The sequence below is a fragment of the Ochotona curzoniae genome, unplaced genomic scaffold (genome assembly GCF_017591425.1).
Source record: "Ochotona curzoniae isolate NIBS_2020 unplaced genomic scaffold, NIBS_Ocur_1.0 contig_1014, whole genome shotgun sequence".
NCBI lineage: Eukaryota > Metazoa > Chordata > Mammalia > Lagomorpha > Ochotonidae > Ochotona > Ochotona curzoniae.
The window spans coordinates 37,324,184-37,345,154 of NW_024464920.1; the positions used below are offsets into that span (position 1 = coordinate 37,324,184).

The 20,971-nt window shown below is 51.7% G+C and overlaps 1 protein-coding gene across 4 annotated transcripts; it reads right to left on the bottom strand.

Annotated features, from left to right (window-relative positions):
* Window positions 1–375: 375 nt before the first annotated feature.
* On the bottom strand, window positions 376–18,468 carry IKZF4 (IKAROS family zinc finger 4). 4 transcript variants are annotated; one of them, XM_040983924.1, is made up of 8 exons: window positions 13,567–13,666; window positions 11,735–11,828; window positions 10,375–10,479; window positions 9,224–9,484; window positions 8,466–8,633; window positions 5,708–5,857; window positions 5,216–5,347; window positions 376–3,688 (listed from the first exon to the last, which is right to left on the bottom strand). In XM_040983924.1, exons 1-8 carry the CDS (start codon window positions 13,651–13,653, stop codon window positions 2,928–2,930), a joined length of 1,758 nt encoding a protein of 585 aa, XP_040839858.1. In that variant the 5' UTR covers window positions 13,654–13,666; the 3' UTR covers window positions 376–2,927. The 4 variants fall into 4 exon arrangements, with proteins under 4 accessions (XP_040839858.1, XP_040839867.1, XP_040839864.1 ...); XM_040983933.1 differs by lacking the exons at window positions 11,735–11,828; window positions 13,567–13,666 and adding an exon at window positions 18,279–18,468; XM_040983930.1 differs by lacking the exons at window positions 11,735–11,828; window positions 13,567–13,666 and adding an exon at window positions 13,697–13,823.
* Between the last annotated feature and the right edge of the window lie 2,503 nt (window positions 18,469–20,971).

The window sequence follows — 20,971 nt, forward strand, 5'->3', positions numbered from 1 at the left end:
GCTCAAAGGGGAGACCAAACATAGGCTATGGAGGAGACCCTGGGAGAGAGGAGAGGTGGTATTGCACTTGCTTCCGTGTTCTATTTTTTTTTTCTCTTTTTGTTCTCCATAACTCTGATTAAAAATATATATATATATTATGTACATATGGAAAGAAGCTGCCAGAAGTATTACAAAATCCCATCTGCAGCTTTGACACTGACACACACACACACACACACAAAGGTCTGGAAAAGTATCTATTTAGAAATATTTTTTGTGGTGTTGACTTTGAATAGCAATATAAAAGGAAACACCTCTTTTCTCCAGGTGGATTTCAGTGTGTGTGTGTGTATATGTATGTGTGAAAAATTTTTGTTAAAATTTTTTAATATAGTTTTTAAAATGCAAAAGGAGCTGGGAGAAAGCATGAGGGTGTTTGAGGTCGCAGAGCTGGCAGGCTCTGAAGAGTAGGATTTTGTACCTAAGACCCTGGTTAAAGTGCAGTGATGGTCTGGAGAGAGACGGGGGAGTTCGCTGGTTCACGCTCCCCTCCATAGCACCTGGTCTTGCCCTTCCAGTCTCTGCTCTCATGGGCACAGAGTCTAGCCTCAGAGCATAGTCCTTCATGTCCCGGGAGGCTGCAGGTGCCAGAGCTGACTATGGGAGGGGAAGGGGAGGGGTGTGGAGAAGCCTAAGGCTCTGATGCCCCGAAGGGACTAGTCCTTATGAGGTGTCACCAGATACATAACAGAACAGGTGGGGAGCCAGGTCTAACAGCAAGGGGCTCAACAACCAGGGTCCAGGACAAGCCCCACACTAGCCTCAGCTCTACTGCTGTCCTCAGATGGAGAGCTGGCACCCTGGGGTGTTGTGGAGAGGACCCTGCCCACTCCAGAGGCCGTCCTCCTCCCAGCTCAGGTCTTCCACCTCAGTCTCTGCCCTCAGCAGCACCTGTTTATTGCTACACTGTTGAGGAGGAGCAGCTCCCCCGCTCCCCCCAATGCCTCTTCCTGCCAACCTGGTTCTGTCCGGGAAACCAGGGAACAGAGAAGAAAAAAGGGAGAGAGGAAAAGCTTATTTTCCTTCCCATGACAGAGTGAGGTGGGCCCTTCCCGGAGCCCTTTGGAGTCCCAATTCCAGGGTCTGGTCCTTAGCCCACCCCTTACCATCCCTTCTCCCCAAAATCCCTGATAGGGAGTGAGAAAAGCTGGAGGCAAAAAGAGCCAATACAGATAGGATAGGATAAATGGAAAGAAAAATTGAGGGGAAAGGGAGGGAAGGAAAGGAGAAGGAGCAAGAGTTACAACTTGTGAGGTGTTGTGTTTGGTTTTTACTTTTTTTTTTTCTTTTTTCTTTCTTTAAACATAGAAAAACAGCCTTTGGTTTGAATCTCAAGGAAGCAGAGAGTGGGATGGCTGTGGCCCTGGGCAGGGAGCTCCTGGAGAAAGGCTGCCACTTGCAGCGGAGCTGGGGCTGCTCCTGCCCCTTCTCACCAGTACCAACTTTCCCAACTAAGTGGGGTTCTCTGCAGTCGCCAGGGCGGGGCTAGGGGTGGGAGGAGCACCCCCTCTTGCCCTGTGTCTGAGAGCTGAGCATGGATGTGGGCAGTGAATGTCCACCCTGGATTCTGTTGTGCCCATCCCATTCGTGCTGGAACAAGGAAGGGGGATGTGGGCTGGGGGGAATGCAAGCCCTTGCTCATCATGGGATAATTTTTGGTTACACTGAAAATCAGGAGAGAGAAAGGACACACCTGCCTGGGGCAACAAGGACAGGGCCCAGGAACCTGGTGACATGTGGGGGGACTCCTGCAGGGAGGGAGCGGGAGAAGGCATGTGACCTAAGGGGCCGAGACACAAGACACCCCCTGGTCAGCAGGCAGCAAGCAATCTGCTAATTTCTCATAGAATGGGGACTGAAGGAGTCCCTGAGAGCCTTTAGGGAAGTCGCAAGACTGAAGAAATTTGAGAGGTGCAGGAGAGAGCACTGTGGCCCCCCTTCCTATGCCCTGGTTCCCAGCTAGGCACCTGTGGCTCCCAATGTGTCCAAGACAGAGGGCTGCAGGCCTACCCTTGGCCCCTGAGGAGATACATTTGGGGCACTCCAAGGAGAGAAAAGCCGCCACCGTAAAGACTGGCAGTTGAAGAGATGGGAGCCATGCTGGGGGTTCACTGGAGGTGAGGGAAGGGGCTGTCACATCCTAGAGGGAGACCTGAAGGCAGGTTTTGTGGAACTCATTCTAGGAAGGACTGGCAGGAGGACCTGCAGTCCCACAGTGTCTGGGGAGAAGTTATTCAACCCCCTTCAACTGAAACTGGGAGGAAATTCTTCATTCACTCAAGAATAGTGCAAGCTGCCTAAAGTGAGAGGGCACAAGAGGTATGGAGTCCCAGGCTGGAGGGTCCCAGAGAGGAGATTATAATGCCACAGAGCTGAGGGAGGGCCCGAGAGAGAGAGAGAGAGAGAGAGAGAGAGAGAGAGAGAGAGAGAAGGAAGAATCAGAATGTGCAGGGTGGAAACTGACAAGAGGCTCAAGAGAGGAGCTTCCTGCCCATGGGGCCTAGGGAGAAGGCTGGGTCAGCCAGGTGGAAAAAAAAAAAAAAACCCAAACAGTCTGAAGAGGAAGGGTGTGGTGGCCAGGAGGGTGAGGGCGTGGCAAACAAGTGCCAATACAAGGCAGAGAAGAAGCCAACCAAATGAGAAAGAGCTCAGCATATCTGCTGCGAGGAGAGGGAAGGGGAGATCTAAGCAAGAGACCTGTGTCGTCACAATGCTTACAGACGTCAGAGTCGAGGAGGAAGTGAGAGCTGGGGTCAGGGTCAGGTGTGAAGTCAGGTAGCCAGTGGTGAGGGGCTACAAAGCAAAGCTCCTTGGGATGCAGTGGGGGAAAACAGGGCTAGACACCATTAGGTGGGGCAGTGGAGTGGCGGGCTGCGGGCAGGTCCCTAGCCCACCTTGTGCTCTCCCCGCACGATGTGGGAGGAGAACTCGTACCGATCCTGGCTGTGGTAGCCGCAGATGTTGCACTCGAAGGGATCTCTGAAGCCGTGGCAGCCCATGTGGATGGTGAACATGACATGGTCCAGGAAGAGGATACGGCAGTGCTCACACTTGAAGGCCTTCACAGGCTCACCACTCTCACCCACCACCCGAAGCACTTCCTTGGAGGGGCCTGGGGTGCCCCGTAGTAACCCCTCCTGTGGCTTGGGGTCCTCTTTGGCGTAGGCAGGACTGTGCCGGCCCACCACAATGGTGGGTGGGGGCTGGGGTGGGGGACCCTGAGGGAGAGGCACCACCCCTCCAACCCGATCTTCATGGTTGCTGTCTGTGTCTGTGGAGTCCTGGCAGCCATTGCTGGGGGAGGCGCCAGGATCAGCCAGGGGGCCCCGGGCCCGGTAGAGGAGGGGACCCCCATCGGCCAGGTCCTCGGGTCCCTCACCTGCTTCTCGGGAGCCTGGAAGCTCCAGGCGGCTGGGAAGGGGTTGCATCTGGGTGTAGACGGAGCTGATGACTGGTGTGAGTTCTGAGATGCAGTTGGTGGGTGGCAGGCGGAGGGGACGCAGATGCTCCGTACCCACGAAGGCCAGAGACCCTCCGAAGCCAGGCTCCAGGCCGTGGTGGGCCACCAGCTCCACATCCTTCTCATAGCCACCCGAGTTCACATCGTAGGGAAGGTCCGAGAGGCTGAAGCGCATCTGCTTGTCACCTGGGAAGAAGGAGCTCTCAGTACTGCTGCTTCCAGCGTGTGGATGCAGTGGCAGTCACTGCCATTGACCTTGGATCCCTGCGAGCAGGTTCTCTCGCCCTCTAGAAGGAGAAGGACTCAGTCCCTACCCAGGTACCAGGAACGCTTCCTTCCGTCACCATAAACTCCAGGTCCACAGGGACCCAAGGCTAGCAAAACATGGGGAACCAGGTCATACTCCCTCTCTCTCTGTGCTTCCAAGATCCCACACAGAGATCCTTGCTACCCTCAAAAACTGGGGGAAATAAAAGGGGGACATGTGGGCAGGGGCAGTGTGGCAAGCAACACTGTGGTAGAGTAGATTATGCTTCCCAAGTCCCAGCTGCTTCACTTTCAATCCAGCTCTCTCTGTGCTAGGAATGCAGTGGAGAATGGCCCCAGTGCTTAGCTCCCTGAACCCCCATGGGAGACCCACAAGAAGCTCTTGGCTCCTGTGTTTGGCCTGGTTAAGCCCTGGCCACTGCAGCCATTTGAGGGGTGAACTAGCAAATGTGGATGAAATATCTGTCTCCCTCTCTCTCTTAAAGACTTGTTTAATTGTGGGCTCAGTGCAGGAACCTAGCGGCTAAAGTCCTTGTCTTGCATGTGCTGGGACCTCATATGGTTGCTACTTCTAATCCTGGCTGCTCCACTTCCCATCCAGCTGTCTGTGGCCTGGGAAAGCAGTCAAGGATGGCTCAAAGCCTTGGGACCACGCACACATGTGGGAGACCCAGAGGAAGCTCTTGGCTCCTGGCTTCGGATTGGCTCAGCTCCAGCTGTTGCCCCCACTTGGGGAGTAAACCAGTGGACAGAAGATCTTTCAATCTGTATCTCCTTCCTTCTCTGTATATCTGACTTTCCAATAAAAATAAATAAATCTTTCTTTTTTAAAAAATGTATTTACTTGCTTAAAGGCAGAGTTACAAAGAGACAAGAGACAAAGAGATCTTCCATCCACTGATTTGCTCCCCAAATGGCTACAAGATCTGGGTTGGTCTATAGTATGGAGCCAGAAGTTTCTTCCGTATTTCCCATAGCACTTCAGCATCACTTCCATATCACCTGGATACAGGGGTCCAGGTACTTTGGCCATCCTCTGCTGCCTTCCCAGGTGCATTATCAGGGAGCTGGTTCTGATATGAAGCAGCTGGGTCTTTAACTGGCATCCATATGGGATGCTGGCATCACAGGTAGTGGCTTTACTCTCTATGCCACAGCCCCCAGTCTCTCTCCCTACTGCAACTCAGCTTTTTTAAAAAAGCAATCTTTCCAAAAACAAAACTGGAGTCTGAGTACCCAACAATAGCCCTCTGCTTCAACTTCTCTTCACTCTCAAGACGCATCCTACCTTGGGGGCTAGAGACAGATCTTCAGCACTGCAGACCACCAGCCTGCCTTCCTCCCCCTCCAAGCACATTTCAAGTCCGAAAGCCATGGCTTAGTGTTAAGCAGAGCTCAGGCTGATTGGAGCTGCATCTGATGTCTCCTTTCCAACTGTCCTCTTACCTACAAACTTCTGGGGGGTGGAACGCTTGCGTTTGGTGAGGCTGTTGGCCAGACGATCAATGAACGTTGGCCGCTCCGATGACGAGTGCAGCATGGAGTCTGGCACCATTTCCAGGTCACGGATCTCATCACCTGGCGACAGGGAGGTAGCACCGGCTCAGCAGGCCCACAGACTCCGGAGGTCAGAGCTGCTGCCTAGGCAGCTGGGCTCTCTCCTACCCTCAGGTTCATCCCAGTTAACCTTTCAGATCCTGTGAGACAATCCTGTGCTTTTGACTGCTGATTTGATGCTCCCAGAGTTCTTCCTGTTAACCTGAGGACATAGTCCCAAAGTCCCCTTACCTCTAGGACACCCCTATTGACCCTACACCAGCGAGCTCCTCTGGGGAGTGGGGCATGAACCTCACTCCTGGGGAAGGGGTGGGGACAGGTGCTGGCCCCGCCCTCCACCCCTTGCCCTTCCCCCCCACCACACTGTGGCTGTGCCCCCACCTGGCTGCCCGGCCAAGGCTTGCGCGTCAGTGCTGAGACTCTGCAGGTAGTTGTGACAGCGTTCCTTGTGCTCCTCCAGAGTGCTCTGCTGCTTGTAGCTGCGGCCACAGTAGTTACACTTGTAAGGTTTGCCCACCGTGGGAGAGGAGACTGCAGAGGAGAGGAGGAGAAGGTGTCAGAGTTATTGCTCCCTATGCAACATCATCTGGCGTGTAGCCAGTGGGCACCAGCATGGGACTGCAAGAAGCTGGAGGACGGGCATTCCAGAATATGCACAAAGGAACCAAAATTGGGGGTGGGTAAATTATGCACAGCTGTGAGGACAAGGGGACCTCAGGGCACAGAGCTCCAGCAGCACAGGTCACAGGGTGGGCTTCCAGATGCTCACAGGGAGCAAGGGGCCCCAGGCCACAATCTCAGAGCCTGGGGCTGACTGTGCTTTCACCTTTCAAGGTGGTGGTGAGGCAGGCGGATTTGCTGCTTATCTGACAAGGTTTTTTTGTTGTTGTTGTTCTGGTTTTGGGGAAATTGGCAGGTTGCAGTGACAGAAGGGAGTTCCCTTAGACCCGCCCATGTGGGGAGGGGCAGCTTCCCTTGCCCTTTTACTGGCAGGTACAACTGCATCTCTAGTGAGGTTTGCCTGGCTCTTTTCTGTCCCTCCACACTAATACCCCAAGGAAGCCCAGAAAGCCCATCAATGACAGAGGAATGCTGAGAAGAGGAAAAGAGGGAGAGAACAACAAATTTGGATTTTTTTTTTAAGGACCAGGTATATAAGATCTTGCAGAAATCCTACTGAAGAAACTGAGATTGATACTTTGTTTACAGATATTTGTGAAAGGGGAGGAAAAAGTGAAGATACAAGGTATAGTATATTTTATATTTCTTGCTCTTACAAAGCAGGGAGTCCAGAGAGAGCATCTCTATTAGATTAGTATTCACTGCCCGCCCCCAGCCTCAACTTGGCCTTGACTGGAATAATCACCCTCCATTTTGCTCTTGCTCTGTGGATTGAATCCTACAGTTCTACACTTGATCTTAGCCAAAAGGCCGAGAAGCGATGAACCCACCCTGGGCTCCTTGGGGAAATGGTTTAACAGTTGGGAGGGGAATGATTTTTTAATCTCTTTTCTTCGACAGTGAGTTGCAACTGAATCTCAGAGAGATGAGACCCAGTGGTATGGGACAGACTTCCAAAAGTTTGTGGAAAAATGAAATTTAAAAACTAAGCTAATTTTGGTATGATTTTTAAAAAAAATTATGTATAGTCCTTCTTTTTTTCCCAATTCCTATTTTCTATGAACTTTTGGAAGCCCTCTCATGCCTGTCTTTGTGTGTCATTAACAGACTACCGGCCAACAGCCAACGTCTATTCAACTGTGCTTACTGCTAAGCACTCTACGGGCTAGGGCCAGTGCAATGGCACAACAAGTTAAGGCACTGTTTGCTGTGCTGACATCCTATGTCAGAGTGCCACTTCAAGTCCTGGCAGCTCCACTTCTGACCTAGCTTGCTAGTGAAGTGCTTGAGAAAGCAGCTGAATATGACCTAAGTGTCTAGATTCCTTCTACTGGTGTGGGAGACTTGAATAAAATTTCTAACTCCTGGCTTTGGCCTGGCCCAGCTCCAGCTGTTGTGGGCATTTGGAGAATGATCCAGGGAATGGGACACACATACTCTCTCTCTGTCTCTCTCTCCTTCTCTTACTGTATCTCTGTCACTGTGCCTTTTAAACAAATAATACACAAATCTTAAGGGAAAAAAATTCTAGGGGCTTGTTCCAAGCCAGCAAAGGGAGCATTTTTTCAGAAAAGATGCCTGTACTCTGACCCTCAATGGGGTCCCAGTCGGGCTGTAGTGGAGTGCTGCACCCCAAACTTGTCCTCCCCAACTCTGAGGAGCCAGCTTGGCTCTCACTGTCACTATGATGGGGTTAATCGCATCTTCCTTGGGACTTGAGGAGACACAGAGGACATGCTCTGTGGACTAGAAAGCATGAATCAACAGTGACCCTGCCTGCTTCCCCATGTGCATCGCCGGGTCCTCATCATAAGGTGAGAGGAGCTGGGACACATGGGCGACAGGAAGAGGTAGGACGTAGAGATGGCGGTGAAGACATTGTTCTTGTGAACTCTGGCACAGGAGAGTTTAAGAGAAAAGTAGCCAGCAAAGTGTCCAAGGACATACTCTACTTCTTTCCCCTCTTCCCTTTCTTTCTTTGACTTCCCAATCTTGAACTTTCTCCTTCCTGCTAGCTCAGCTCCTGGCCTCTTCTCAAGTCCAAGCAGAAAGTCTAAAACCTTAGAAGTATGTTATCTGTCTAGCTCATTCAGACAGATATTGACCCAGACAGTCTTGATTGGGCTTGGAAATCTTGCCAACTCAGTTCTTCCATGCTGCTTTAAACCCCTGCCTCCTCTGGAATAGGGAATGGAAATGGGGTATTCTTCCTACTCAGAGACCCTAGGCTCCCATTTTCCCAGTTTCAGAGCCCCTGAGATGCTCCCAGGAGTTAGCAGAAGGTAAAGCAAAGGATGGCCAGGGGACATCCAGGACCGCCACAGCTGCAGAGGAGGGTAAAGACACTACCAGACAGTGTGGGTCTGGGGCCAGTGAAGTGGGAGCGGGGCTTCCCTGGGGCTCAGAGGTGGGGGCATGGGGCACAGGTGGTATTCTAGCAGTCTCTAAAATACAAGTCAAAAAAACAAAACAAAACAAAAACAGCACCCCCCGCCCTTGTTTCCTGCCAGTCACTGACCTGAGTGTGTGCGGAGGTGGCCCGTGAGTGCGTCCCTCCGCCGGCAGGCGTAGTTGCAAAAGGGGCATTTGAAGGGCTTCTCCCCAGAGTGTAGCTTGATGTGGCGCAGCAGATTCCCCTTCTGCGTAAAGGAGGCCCCACACTGGTTGCAGTGGAAGGGCCTTTCTCCTGCAGGTGGAAGCAGAGATCCCAGACACAGCAGGTGAGGAGCTTTGAAGGAATCCCCCAAGTCTACCCGGAAGGAGAGGTCTGAGCCCACTCCCATGCAAAGCCTGCCAGAATGATGTCCTTGGGGGACAACCTCACCTTGGAAATCTATGGATTAGAGGTGTGTGGCAGGGCCAGGGGACAAAGGGCCGGTATCAGAACCGGCTCCACGGGGCCCACTCTGCCCCAGAGACCCAAAGGAGGCAGAAAAGGGGAGGTACTTGTTTTTCTTGTTTTTCAAGAAGCCTGGTTGGAAAGCCCCAAACACTACCCAGGAGCCCCACCCGGGCTGGACCACCAGCTTCTTCTCAAGGCTATGGCACTTTCCCCTCTCCACACTCTGAGAAAGCCTTCAGGCTTTCTTTGTAATAGAGAAAGACAGATGTTGAGGGGGTCCAAATTCTGTCCCTTCTGCTAAGGTTTCTTTGAGTCAGTGAGATAATATGCTGAGAAACGTCCCTTTCTGAGGCTGCCCTACTCTCACCCCCAGCCCTGCCTGTGCTTGGTGGCCCTCCCTAGGGCTCCTCCCTGAACCCCTCTGGCCCACTCACCCGTGTGGCTGCGTTTGTGCACCATGAGCACGTTGGGTCCAATACAGACCATGCCACAGACATCACATTTGAGCTTGCCGTTGGGCAGCCGGATGCCTCCTGGAGAGTGGGGCTCCGGTCCGCTCCCATCGCAGTAGCCCAAGGGCTCTGACAACGAGTCTTCCACAATCACACTATCATCCTTTTCCAGGAGCCGCTCATCTGGCCCCAGCAGTCGGCTGGACTCTTCATCGCTGTACATCTCCACCTTGATGGAGTTGGCTGGAGGGTGGGATGGCGTTTAAAACAGATATAGGCCAGGCCAGAGTCAGACTTCTAAACAGGCCTGCCATCTGCACAGGTCTTCAAACTGGTCAACAGGCTCCAATCTCCACTGACCATCAGTGGTCCACTGGGAATCAAACCCCCCTTTCCTTTTTTCCCCACCCATGGGGGCAAAGAGGCCTCCGAGGACACAATGGAGACTATAGGATGGTTCCATCACTAGGCAGAGGAGGTGGCCACGAGCAGCTGTTTTTTCCACTCTCTTGACATTAAGAAAGATGTCTGCCTAGCTAGGCCCCGGGCAGGAAGCCAGCAAGTAGCAGTGGCGGGAAAACAGTCTGAGGACGAAGGGGTAACAAGCTGGAGAGAGGGCAAGGCTAAGAGACAGACATGGCTCACACTATCCCCTTATCCCCTAAGACCCCTAAGAACCCTCCACCCCACCTCCTCCACAGAACGCTGAGGCAGAGGAGGGGACCAAGGAGGGAGGAGCTATTGTGAAGGCCTTGGCTCTAGCTCTGACCTACATTCCTGGCTATTCAAACCATTTAGAGAATGTCACATCTAGGGCCAGCTGGGGAGGGGTGATTGTGATGACCCTGTCTGCATGGGGGAGTGGGGTCTTCCATCTGCCTGCTTCTCCAAGCCCCACATTCTCTTTTGGAGCCTTCTCAATCCTGCCTATGCCTCTTTTCATTCCACTGTAGGCTGGCAGTGACATTCTCTTTTTTGAAGCCAGAAAAACCCTAGACCCTGGGCTCCCTTGAGCTTTCAGACTCTAAGCAGGAAATCGAAGGGAGACAACCATGGGGCCAGTAGGAGGTGATGCGAGGGCCACACACCGAGGGGCTGCCTGGTGTCAGGAGGGGCCAGGGAGGTGCACTTACCACTGAGTGAGCGGCTGGGAGAAGAGTGCTGGCTGTTGGGGGTGCTCACCGAGGGCCCCACCGGGGCCCCAAGGAACTCCTTCTCCAGAGATGAGTCCCCGCTACCTTGGAGGAGAGAACAAGAAGGCAACGAGTTGGAGCCATCCCACTGTCCACTGCCCGAAGAATCAAGTTAAATTCTCACATTTACTCCATAGCCAGGGTGCGGTTGTGTACCAGGCATCCTACATCAGGCCCCTACCAGCAGGGTGCCTGGTGCTGACTTCTGTGCACTTGGTTCCTGGGCTGTGCCTACCCTACCTTTATCTGAGGCTGAGGGGAAGATCCGCAAGTATTACTGCCTGACACCCACAGGAAACAACGTTGGGGCTGGGCGGGCCAAAGCGGAGAGGAAAATGGGGGCCTCTGGAGGGTGGTGATTCAGGACACACTTTTTTTCCCTACTGTTTCTTTCCAGGGTCCCCAACAGCAGCTTGGAGATCTGTAGGAATTTGGGGGGGGGCCCACTAGTAATGATGATGATAGAAGTTAATTTACTTGAGGGGTTACTATTTGCCGGGTGTTATATACTGAAAATGGATTGTGTCTTTTAACCGTCATGAACCGCCCCGCCCTTTGAGGCAGATGCTAACAGTATCATAGTTTTTTCAGCTGAGGAGCCATGGCACAACAGAGCTTATGTTCCTAAGTTCACATTCAGCTAGTGGCAAAACTGGGTTCAGAACACAGAGGGTAAGAGCCCATGCCCTGAAGTGCCACCTGCACAGTCCACTGGGGGGGTGGTCACTGTCTCAGGAAGGGACAGTTGAGTCTATCCAATTTTCCAAATTTTAGCAAAATCTTGACCACACTGGAGGATCTCCTTCTGATCTGACTCCAACCGCACTGACCAACTGATATTCCCTTACCACTCAAATGTGCTTCTCAATATATTTTAGTTTACTGACAACTTGCTTTGTAAAGATATTTTTGAGAGTTTCATAATGTTTTTAAAAATCAGTTACGTACCTGAAGTTAGGAATGTCTTTTTTTTAAAAAAATCCCATCTCCCCATAATCTTCTGTACAAATACATAGGTAAAATAAAAACACATGGAGATAAACATACAGAGATACACATATCACATACGTAGATATACAAAGAGAGAACATACTGACTGGGATAAACATATCCTTAACTTGCTATATCATCTGCTAATATGAACATGCATGGATGTGTGCACAGGCCTGAACATGGGCGAGCAAGAGTGAATGAAAAGGGGGAAAGGGAGGGAGAGAGAGAGACAGAAAACCCCTAAAATTTATCCCTAAAGTCCACCTATTAGTACTTTCCCCAATTGCCCAGCTATACACATACTTACTTTCACAAAATAAAGATTCCATTATAAAATGGTTGGAGTCTTGGGCCTGAGGCAAGAAATCCGGAACACACCCTCCTGAGGGATCCCTCTCCAGCTTTGGTCAGTGGGAAGAAAACAACCACTCAGGACTTTGGGACCATTTCCCATCCATATCCTCTCCTAAAAGTCCCATTTCCCCCATCCTATCCCATCGGAGCCTAAGGAAGTTTGCTGTTCACTAACTCTGAGAGACAGCCGCGGGAACCTGAGCCTTCCCACAGGGTCTTGGGGGGGGAGATGTGGTTCTCCAGAAACGTGGCCTGAAAGCCGAGAAGTGAGCGTCGGGAGGTGATGAAGACTTGGAGACTTCAGACTCCGTTTTAAAAGATGCCCTTTCAGCTGTGCACTGGGTTACAAGGGGCTAGACTGAACTTTCTTTTTTCCTCCTTGAATGTTGGTTCTGACTTTTTCTCAGTCCCTCGATGTTAATAATAAGGAAAAACAGGGCTCTAGGCCCTGGTGCCGAGGCCTTGACCCTAAAAGGAGGTGTGAAAACCGGCTGGAACTCCATCCCTGGTCCTAGCTTACTAGTTTGTGGCTGCCTGCTGGAGCCAGGGGCTTGCTATATGGGGAAAAATATCCTTAAAGGGATACTTCAGGGCATTAAAGGGAAAGCATCCCTTGTGGCTCTCCCCCACCAAGGCCTGAAAATAGGAGGAAAAGCTGTGGCCTCTAGAGCCTCCCCCCTTGTAATTCCAGAGGCTCTTTGATGCTCTTGTCTTCCCTGGGAGCAAGCTGAGAGGAAAGACAGGCTCAGGGCCATTTTCACAGGGCTACTATATAAAAATGAACCTGCCTCTGGGATCGGCAAGGCATCCGGGCCCCCAGGAAGGTGGATGTCTAGCCAGTGGGTACTGGGAATGAGAATCAGATTTAGGAAGTTCGCAGTTTCTCTCTTAGCCCTAGAAACCCCAGTGAGGGAATTTCAAATGCCTGGGATACCCAAGAAATCCCAGACTGTCAAAGACAAGAATGAGGGCTGTTCTTGGGTCTGAGAAATCTTGCTGGTCAAAGTCATCGTCATGGATTGGCTGAACCCTTCCCTCCCCTCAGAGGGCAAAGCCAAAGCATGAGGTTCACTTGAAAGGAACTGTGAGACAGTAAAGGGCAGGAACGCGGGAGGGAGAAGGGGAGGGCCCAGGGAAGCCACAGGCTCCACGCCTCGCAGGTTGAAGGAGGCCTGTTCTCAGTGCTTGCTGTCCCTCCTCTGTCCCTTCCAAGACTAGCCACCTCTTGGGGAAGGGCCCCCAGCTGGCACAGCCTCCACACTTCTCTGCAAGGGACTTCATCCTCATTGCTTATCCCTCTCTGGACTGTGGGCTGTGGGGTGGTGGGGCGCTGGCCTGCTGGCAGGGTGCAGAGAGACGCCCATGCCCAGCTATTGTGGGGAGACCGCTGAAGCCCCTCCGAGCTCTGCTCGGTTCCCAGCTGAGGCTCCTGCGGCCAGGGGCTCAAATTCCTCACCTTGATTCCTTCTCCCACCCATTCCCACCCAGGCCTGTGTCGGTATTACCCGCCCCCCCCCCCGGGGGGCAGCTCTACCTCTGTCCCCAAGGCCTAATCAAGATGTCACCACAGACTCCCACTGTCCAAGTCACCGGCTCTGCTTAGCAACACCAAACACCCTTTCCCATCCTCCGCGCGAGTGTAAGGAGGAACGCCCCCCTCCCCCGCTACACACACAGCCCCCATCCTCTCCCTCTCCTCTGGCTTGGGAGTTGTTACTGAATTGGCTCCCTAGCCCCAGCAACCCCCTGCCCCCCCTCCACTGGCCGCCTTCTGCCTGAACTTACATTATCCTTCCCTTGCCGGTGAGACCCTGGGGTGCGAACGCGGCCGCCGCCTTGGAAACGGCGAGGGAGTGCGGGTGGTGTGTGCATGTCTGCGTCTCGGTGGCAGGCAGGGGTGAGCCCAGCCACTCACCTTCCAGGAAGCGTGGATTCCTGGAAGTGAGGGGAACCGCCGTCATTTCGCAGGCAGCGGCAGCCGCACGGTGAGCAGGGGCCCACGGCTGCAGCCAGCGAGAACCGCTCAGCCTGGGGTGGATGTGTGTGGAAAGAGAGAGAGAGTGTGTGTGTATGTGTGTGTGAGAGAGAGAGAGGGAGACGCTTGGATGTGCTGGGGAGGGGGCTGAAGAGAGACAGTGTGTGTGTGTGTGTGTGTGTGTGTGTGTGTGTACGGTGGGGGATGCTGCTGGGCTAAGGCATCCCTTTTCCACGACAGCGAAGGGGTGGGAGAGCGGGTGTGCGCACCAGGAGGGGGAGGCCGATGCCTTTGCCCTCCTGCCCAGCAGACAAAGAAGAACTGCACAACAAATGCCTGAGAGAGGCAAGTGTGTGTGTGTGTGTGTGTGTGTATGAGAGAGAGAGAGAGAGAGAGAGAGAGAGCAAGAGAGAGGGGGAGAGATGGATGAGCTTGTGGTGGGAGGGAGAACGGGAGGGGCCCCCAGGGAAGGCCCAATCCTGTGCCAGCCAGGGAAGCCAAGGCCCCAGAGGTCATGGGGCCCAGGACAAGGGGCAGCTTCAAGGCTCTCAGCAGAATGCCCCTCCCCCACCAAACTCAGGCTTCCCCTTGGCCAGGAGGCAGGTCGCTCTCTTCATCTGGGAACTGACAGCCTCCCCGCCTTCTCGGCAGCAGGAGGGCCCAGCAGTCTGGGCTCAGGCTAGTGCAGAGAGCATCGTTGCCTGGGTCCCTCCAGGTCGGCTGCCGTCGGCTTCCCACTCCTTTCGCCTGTGCCCCTGGGGCTCCAGCCGCCTGCCCAGATGCCTGGCCCCCCACAGTCCTGTAAGAATCCTCCCTCTTATCAGGATGAGGCCTCTGCTCCTGTCCCTGCTGGAGGAGCTGCTGGTGGATGAGTTGACCTACTTTGGGACACTACATTTTCTGATTCCAAGAATTTGGAGGTAGGAGGGGCTGTGGTACTTGGAGCTGCCCACCCCCTGCATCCTTTTTGTTTAAGGTTCCCTTAAACCGTGAACAGTACCAGAAAACCTGGGACAAGCACGGCTCAGTTAACTCCACGAGGTGGGCTCAAGCAAGTCATTTCTCGTTAACGGGGATGCGGCGTGTGGAGGGTGGTCTGCGTGGCCAATTCATGGATTGCTGCTGCTTGTGCCCCCTCTCCCCTCTTCCTGCTCCAAGATGACTGGTACTTTTGGAGAGAGGACAGACTTTTGTGGGTGAGCTTCTGTGAGGTAGTGCAATCTCTTTGAAGAACAGGAGAGAGCTCCCGTTCCTCAAAGGGCCAAGCAAAAGAAAGCCACCTGGAGTGGAGGAAGAAGAGCAGGGACTATCTTGAAGGGGCCCTGGGGTGCTTCATAAGGCTTGCATACTGAGGCCTGAGCCTCTGTTGCTCCCCCAGCAGCCCAGGAGAGGGGCCCGTGGTGGGGACCACCTCATGCTGTACATCCAGTCCTCACACGTACACCTAGTCCCACAGGGAGCCACTTGCAGAGCCCACGTTAGCCCTGCCTTGGCTTTCCCTTTACCCTCTCTGGAAGGCTCCAAGCCCAGATGAGGATCTCTGGCTTCTACTTTCATTCAAAAACCACTCTGTGCAGAGGTGCTTCTGATCTAGGAAATGCCAGCTTGCTGCAAGAGGGGACAGCTTGGTCCACAGAGCAGTGAGCAAATACCCTCACCAGTCTTCCACTAGCACCCAGTATTCTCCACGGGTAGTATCGAAAAGAGCTCCAAGGGAGACTTCACCAACCCCCTCAGAGCTTCTCATGTGCAAGCCTTGAGTGAGCCCCAGCTCTGAGGCAGGGTCCCAAGTGTATCTGGGGCTCAACAGCAGTTTGCCGAAAGCGTTGCATTGAGTAGGAGGCAGACGGATTGGCTGATTACTCAGAAGCACCAAGACTTGGTATCCATAAAGTCTCTTCCAATTAAATCCGTCCACCTGATCCCTGATCATTGTGTCCCACATGTATCAAGAATCAAATGCCTTCACTCACTTTATTGCCTTCCCTCCTTAAATGAAAACAAGTCAAGAGTCGACATCTAGCTGGACGTTTCCCTGGTGTTGGCAATGCCTTTCATGCCTGCATCTGACCTTGCTGTCTCCCATAGTCCATGCTAATGACCCCTTTATTAGTCCTGCTTCACAGTTTATGCTGCTGGTCAGTCCACGATGGGGCCTGGACTGGGGACACCTATATCATCAAAATTCAGTTCAGGCTCCCTTTACCTCTAGTAATCACTTCCTACTCTGACATTCTAATGAACCAAAACACGATTCCTTCTATCCCAAATACAAACTACTGAAGACCTTTTTCCTATACTTTTAGAGAGACAGAGTAAGAGAGAGAGAGAGCACCCTTGCTAAAATTCTTGATTTCTTTTCATCTTGTTAAACCTGATGACTTCGATGTCTCTAAAATGCTACTTAGGGGGCCTAGTGTTGTGGGCTGCTGGGTAAAGCTGCAATGTGGGCATCTCATTTGGGTACCAGTTGGTGTCCCAGTGGCTCTACTTCAGATGCAGCCCTCTGTTGGTGGACTGGGAAAAGCAGAAGATGGCTCAAGTGTTCAGATTCCTGCCATCCACAAGGGACCTGAAAGAAGCTCCTAGAACCTGGCTTCAGCAAGCTATTGTGGCCATCTGGGGAGTGAATGAGTGGATAGAAGATCTCTCTCTGTCTCCCTCTCTTTTTCTTTTCTTTTTTTTTTTTTTAAGATTTATTTATTTTTATTGGAAAGTCAGATATACAGAGAGGAGAAGAAACAGAGAGGAAGATCTTCCATCCAGTGATTCACTCCCCAAGTGACCACAATGGCCGGTGCTATGATGATCCAAAGCCAGGATCCAGGAGCTCCTTCCAGGTCTCCCACATGGGTGCAGGGTCCCAAGGCTTTGGGTTATCCTTGACTGCTTTCCCAGGCCACAAGCAGAGAGCTGGATGGGAAGCAGGACTGCTGAGATTAGAACTAGCAACCGTATGGGATCCTGGCGCATGCAAGGCGAGGACTTAAATCATTACGCTATCATGCCAGGCCCTCTCCCTCTCTCTTTCAAAGAAATAAGTCAATCTTCAAAAATAAATAAAATGCCACTTATACCATAAGAAAATAAATAAAATGCTACTTATACTATAAAAAATTGTCTCTTCCACTTCAATAATATTTGGCTGGAGTGAAAAACTGTAATGTATTAAATTATGGAAAAAGATTGGGGGGAAAGGAAAATTGGGCTCTCTATCTCCACCTCCAAAGGCTGTAAACTACTAGAATTTAGGAGAAATATGGGCCTGGCGCCATGGCATAGTGGTTGAGGTCCTCACCTTGCACACCCAGGATCCCATATGGGCGCCGGTTCTAATCTCGGAGGCCCCGCTTCCCATCCAGCTCCCTGACTGTGGCCTGGGAAAGCAGTCGAGGATGGCCCAAGGCTTTGGGACCCTGCGCCCGCGTGGGAGACCTGGAAGAGGCTCCTGGCTTCAGATTGGATCAGCTCCAGCCGTTGCAGCTGCCTAGGGAGTGAATCATCGGATGGAAGATCTTCCTCTCTGTCTCTCCTCTCTGTATATCCGCCTTTCCGATAAAAATAAAAATAAATCTTTAACAAAAAAGAATTTAGGAGAAATAAATTTGACTTATCCTATGGATTATTTAAAAAATACTCATTATTTTAAAGTGAAGACACACTTTATTTAAAATTTGGATTTTTTTTCAGTATTGATTTACTTATTTAAAATCAGAGTTAGAGAGAGACAGAGCAAGAGAGTTCCTCTGTCTGCTAGTTCGGTCCCCAGACAGCTGCAATGGGCAAAGAGCAGGCCAGCTGAAGCCAGGAGTTTCTTCCAGGTCTCACAGGTGGTGGCAGGTACTTAAGCACTTGCAATGCCTTTGCCTGTTTTTTTCCAGACCATTAGCAGGAAGCTAGATCAGAAGTGAAATAGTTGGGACACAAACTGGAACCCATTGGGGATGGCACTGCAGGTGGTGGCTTAACCTGCTACATTACAACATCAACCCCTAAAACTTGGATTTCTTATTCCTCTTGAAAAGTACAGGAGTCTGGGCTATGTACATATACCTCCCTGCATGGCATGTGGTGACACTGAAGGCTGCTGGAGGTAGGACATGTTCAATAGTTCAAGACAGTCTCACCATCCTCATCCATCTTCTTGTTATCCTAAGCTACTTCACTAATTCACACACCTACACCTGGCCTTGGAAAGCCTTGGAGGGTTGGAATGCTGCTCTCTTGGCTCATGGAATGGGATGGAATTTTATATTTGGTCAGTGATGTCAGAGCAGCAGGAACCATCTTTCTTCCATCTGGGTGTGCTTTGTATCTGTTCCTCCAATAGACCACTTATATTCTCTTCCCCTATCCCTCCCTGCCCCCCAAGAATCCTGGGGAGGTAATCACTATTTAGGAAATGTAAATCACAGTACTTGTGCATTGCGAAGGGCTACTGGACCCAAGCATCACCTCTGAGACCTTAGCAGGAGGATGCCTGCTCCCAGCCCTTACGTGTAGGACACACAAGTAGGCATACCAGACATATAGGAGCGGCCATTGCAGTCTTCTATGTCCATTTTAAAGATCCTGTTGAAAGAGAAAACAGCCGCTGTTAGAGCCAAGTCGGGGAAGGCAGATCTTTCTTTAACATTCTGGAGTCAGTGAGAAACCTAAAGCAGCCCTGGAGCATGACCTGATACAATCCTAGAGAAGAAGCAGGACCTCATGCTCTGGCCTGCTGACAAAGACATGGTGCCATGACTTACACATTCCAGGCTCCTTCCTGCTCTCGGCCTCCCCCTCTGCAGCCTCTTCCAGCCCTGGTGCTGGAGGTGCTTTAACTCAGGGCACTCCAGGTTTCCAGCACACACAGACCCTGCCCTTGGAGGTAGCACTGACACTGCAGGAGACAGTCGAGGCTTTTATTATTATTAGTAGTAGTAGTATTTTAAAGATTTATTTGTTTTTATTGGAAAGCCACATTTACATAGAGAAGGAGAGACTGAGAGAAAGCTTTTCTATCTGCTGGTTCATTCCCCAAGTGGTTACAACAGCCAAAGCTGAACCAATCTGAAACCAGGAGCCAGGAGCTTCCTCCAGGTCTCCCACAGGCATGCAGGATCCCAAAGCTTTGGGTTGTCCCCAACTGCTTTTCCAGGCCACAAGCAGGGAACTGGAAAGGAAGTGGAACAGCCAGAATTAGAACCAGCAACCATATGGGGTCCCAGCACATGCAAGACGAGGACTTTAGCCACTAGGCTACCATGCCTGGCCCAATTTATTTATTTATTTAAAGGGTAGAATCACAGGAAAAGAAAGAGAGAGAGAGAGGAGAGAGAGTGTGTTCTATTTGGCCCAAATAGGCCAAATGGCTGCAACAGTTGAGGCTGGTCTAGGCCCAAACCGAGAGCCAGAAGTTTCTTCCGGGCCTCACACATGGGTCCGAACACTTTCTGTAGCTTTTTCCAGGTACATCGGCATGGAGCTCGGCATCAGAAGTAGAGCAGATGGGCTTTGAATAGGTGCCATGTGGGATGTGGGCACTATACAAGTAGTGGTTTTACTGCCACACTGCTGTGCCAGTCCCGACAGATGAAGCTTTATCTATCAGGAGACAAAGACACAGTCTCCACGGTGGCTCTGGGCCTCAGTTAAGGATGGGGTGGCAATGAGAAGAAGAAGCTGGTTATTACTTCAAAGAGTTGGGTGGGGAAGGTAGCAGAAGAGAGGGTGTGAGGAAAGCAGCAGGGTGGTGGGAGGCAGTGGTGAACCCCCTACTGAAGGTGCAATAAACAAGTTCAGGGCCCAGTGCGGTGACCTAGTGGCTGAAGTCCTTGCCTTGAATGCGCCGGAATCCCATATGGTCGCCGGTTCTAATCTCAGCGGTCCTGCTTCCCATCCAGCTCCCTGCTTGTGGCCTGGGAAAGCAGTCGAGGACAGCCCAAAGCCTTTGGGACCTTACACCTGCGTGGGAGTCTTGGAGAAAGTTCCTGGCTCCTGGCTTCGGATGGACACAGCACTGGCCGCTGGGCTCACTTGGGGAGTGAATCACTGGACGGAAGATCTTCCTCTCTGTTTCTTCTCCTCTCTGTATATCTGACTTTCCAATAAAAATAAATAAATCTTTAAAAAAACAAACAAGTTCAACCTATCAGTGCTTTCCCCACCCTTTGGTCAATTATTTGCTATGCTTATCTTTTTTTTTTTTTTTTTTTTGTTAGGGAGCAGTCTGAATTTAAAATGCAGGTTAGTCTATTTGAGGGAAGGCAAGACATAATTGGCAGCAGAGCATTAAACAACAGGAACTGAGGACAATTAAAAGTGATAATTGTTGCAATGAGTTATCTCCTTAGGAGCCTATGGTAGGAGGGAAAAAAATTTCTGTGGTGGAAATGTACATACATCCGAGATTGGTTGTTCCACTCACCTCATGAAAAATCAATGCCCCAGAGGTAGATCTGGGAGTGCCAGTGAGGCAGGGGAAGGGTCTGGGCTCCTAGTCTCTCAGAAGGATCTCACTAGGGCAGACTGATGGGAACTGGGGAGTCAGGGCAAGTGAGTGCAGAACACACACACAGGGAAAGCTCAGGAAAAAGCTAAAAGTTGGGATTCCCCCACTTCACCAACACTGCTCCCCTCATTGTGTCTGAGAGTTCTAGCCTCAAGCACATTTCCCTGGGAAGCCTAGGTATGGGGAGACACCTCTCCAAGCACATTTTCCTCTTTCTTGACATCTTCCCTGCATGGACTGAGGTTGGGGACCAGACAGCTAGAACAAGCCACAGTCCTAAGTGCTTCCTTGAGTGTTCCCTTAGGCATGATGATTGGAAGAGCTCCAGTTCACTGTAGTTACAGACCTTGGACCCTTTGGAAGGAGCCACCGGAGGTGCTCCGAGATTCGAGATCTGTGGATGAGGGCTGCTGCCCAGGGCTCCTTTCTGTTCCAAGTCAGCAGCCCCACAGATGCCCACTGGGGTTTTGCAAAACTACTGCAAAGTGGCTCATGCAACTTCCCACAGCCACTTTCCACCTGGGGAACGGCCACAGTGAACAAATGTTCCCTATTTTCTGCTCATGGCAGTTAGGCCCCTTGCTGGAGCCAAGGAAGCTGCAGGTCTCCTGCCTCTCTGGGCAGGTTCTCCCGTTAGATCACACTGCTTCCTTCCTCTTGAGGCTGCCTTACTCCAGGCCTTTGTGGATCTCCCGGCCCTTTTTTCCCCCTGGTTCTAA

What these genes read in the sequence shown, in the direction of transcription:
- IKZF4 (XM_040983924.1), bottom strand. Translation starts at nt 13,653, where the DNA reads ATGCACACACCACCCGCACTCCCTCGCCGTTTCCAAGGCGGCGGCCGC. An exon ending in ACCGGCAAGGGAAGGATAAT is followed by an intron (nt 11,829 to 13,566) that starts GTAAGTTCAGGC and finishes CACTGACCAAAG; the next exon opens with CTGGAGAGGGATCCCTCAGG. An exon ending in AGCCTTGGCCGGGCAGCCAG is followed by an intron (nt 5,348 to 5,707) that starts GTGGGGGCACAG and finishes CCCTGTCGCCAG; the next exon opens with GTGATGAGATCCGTGACCTG.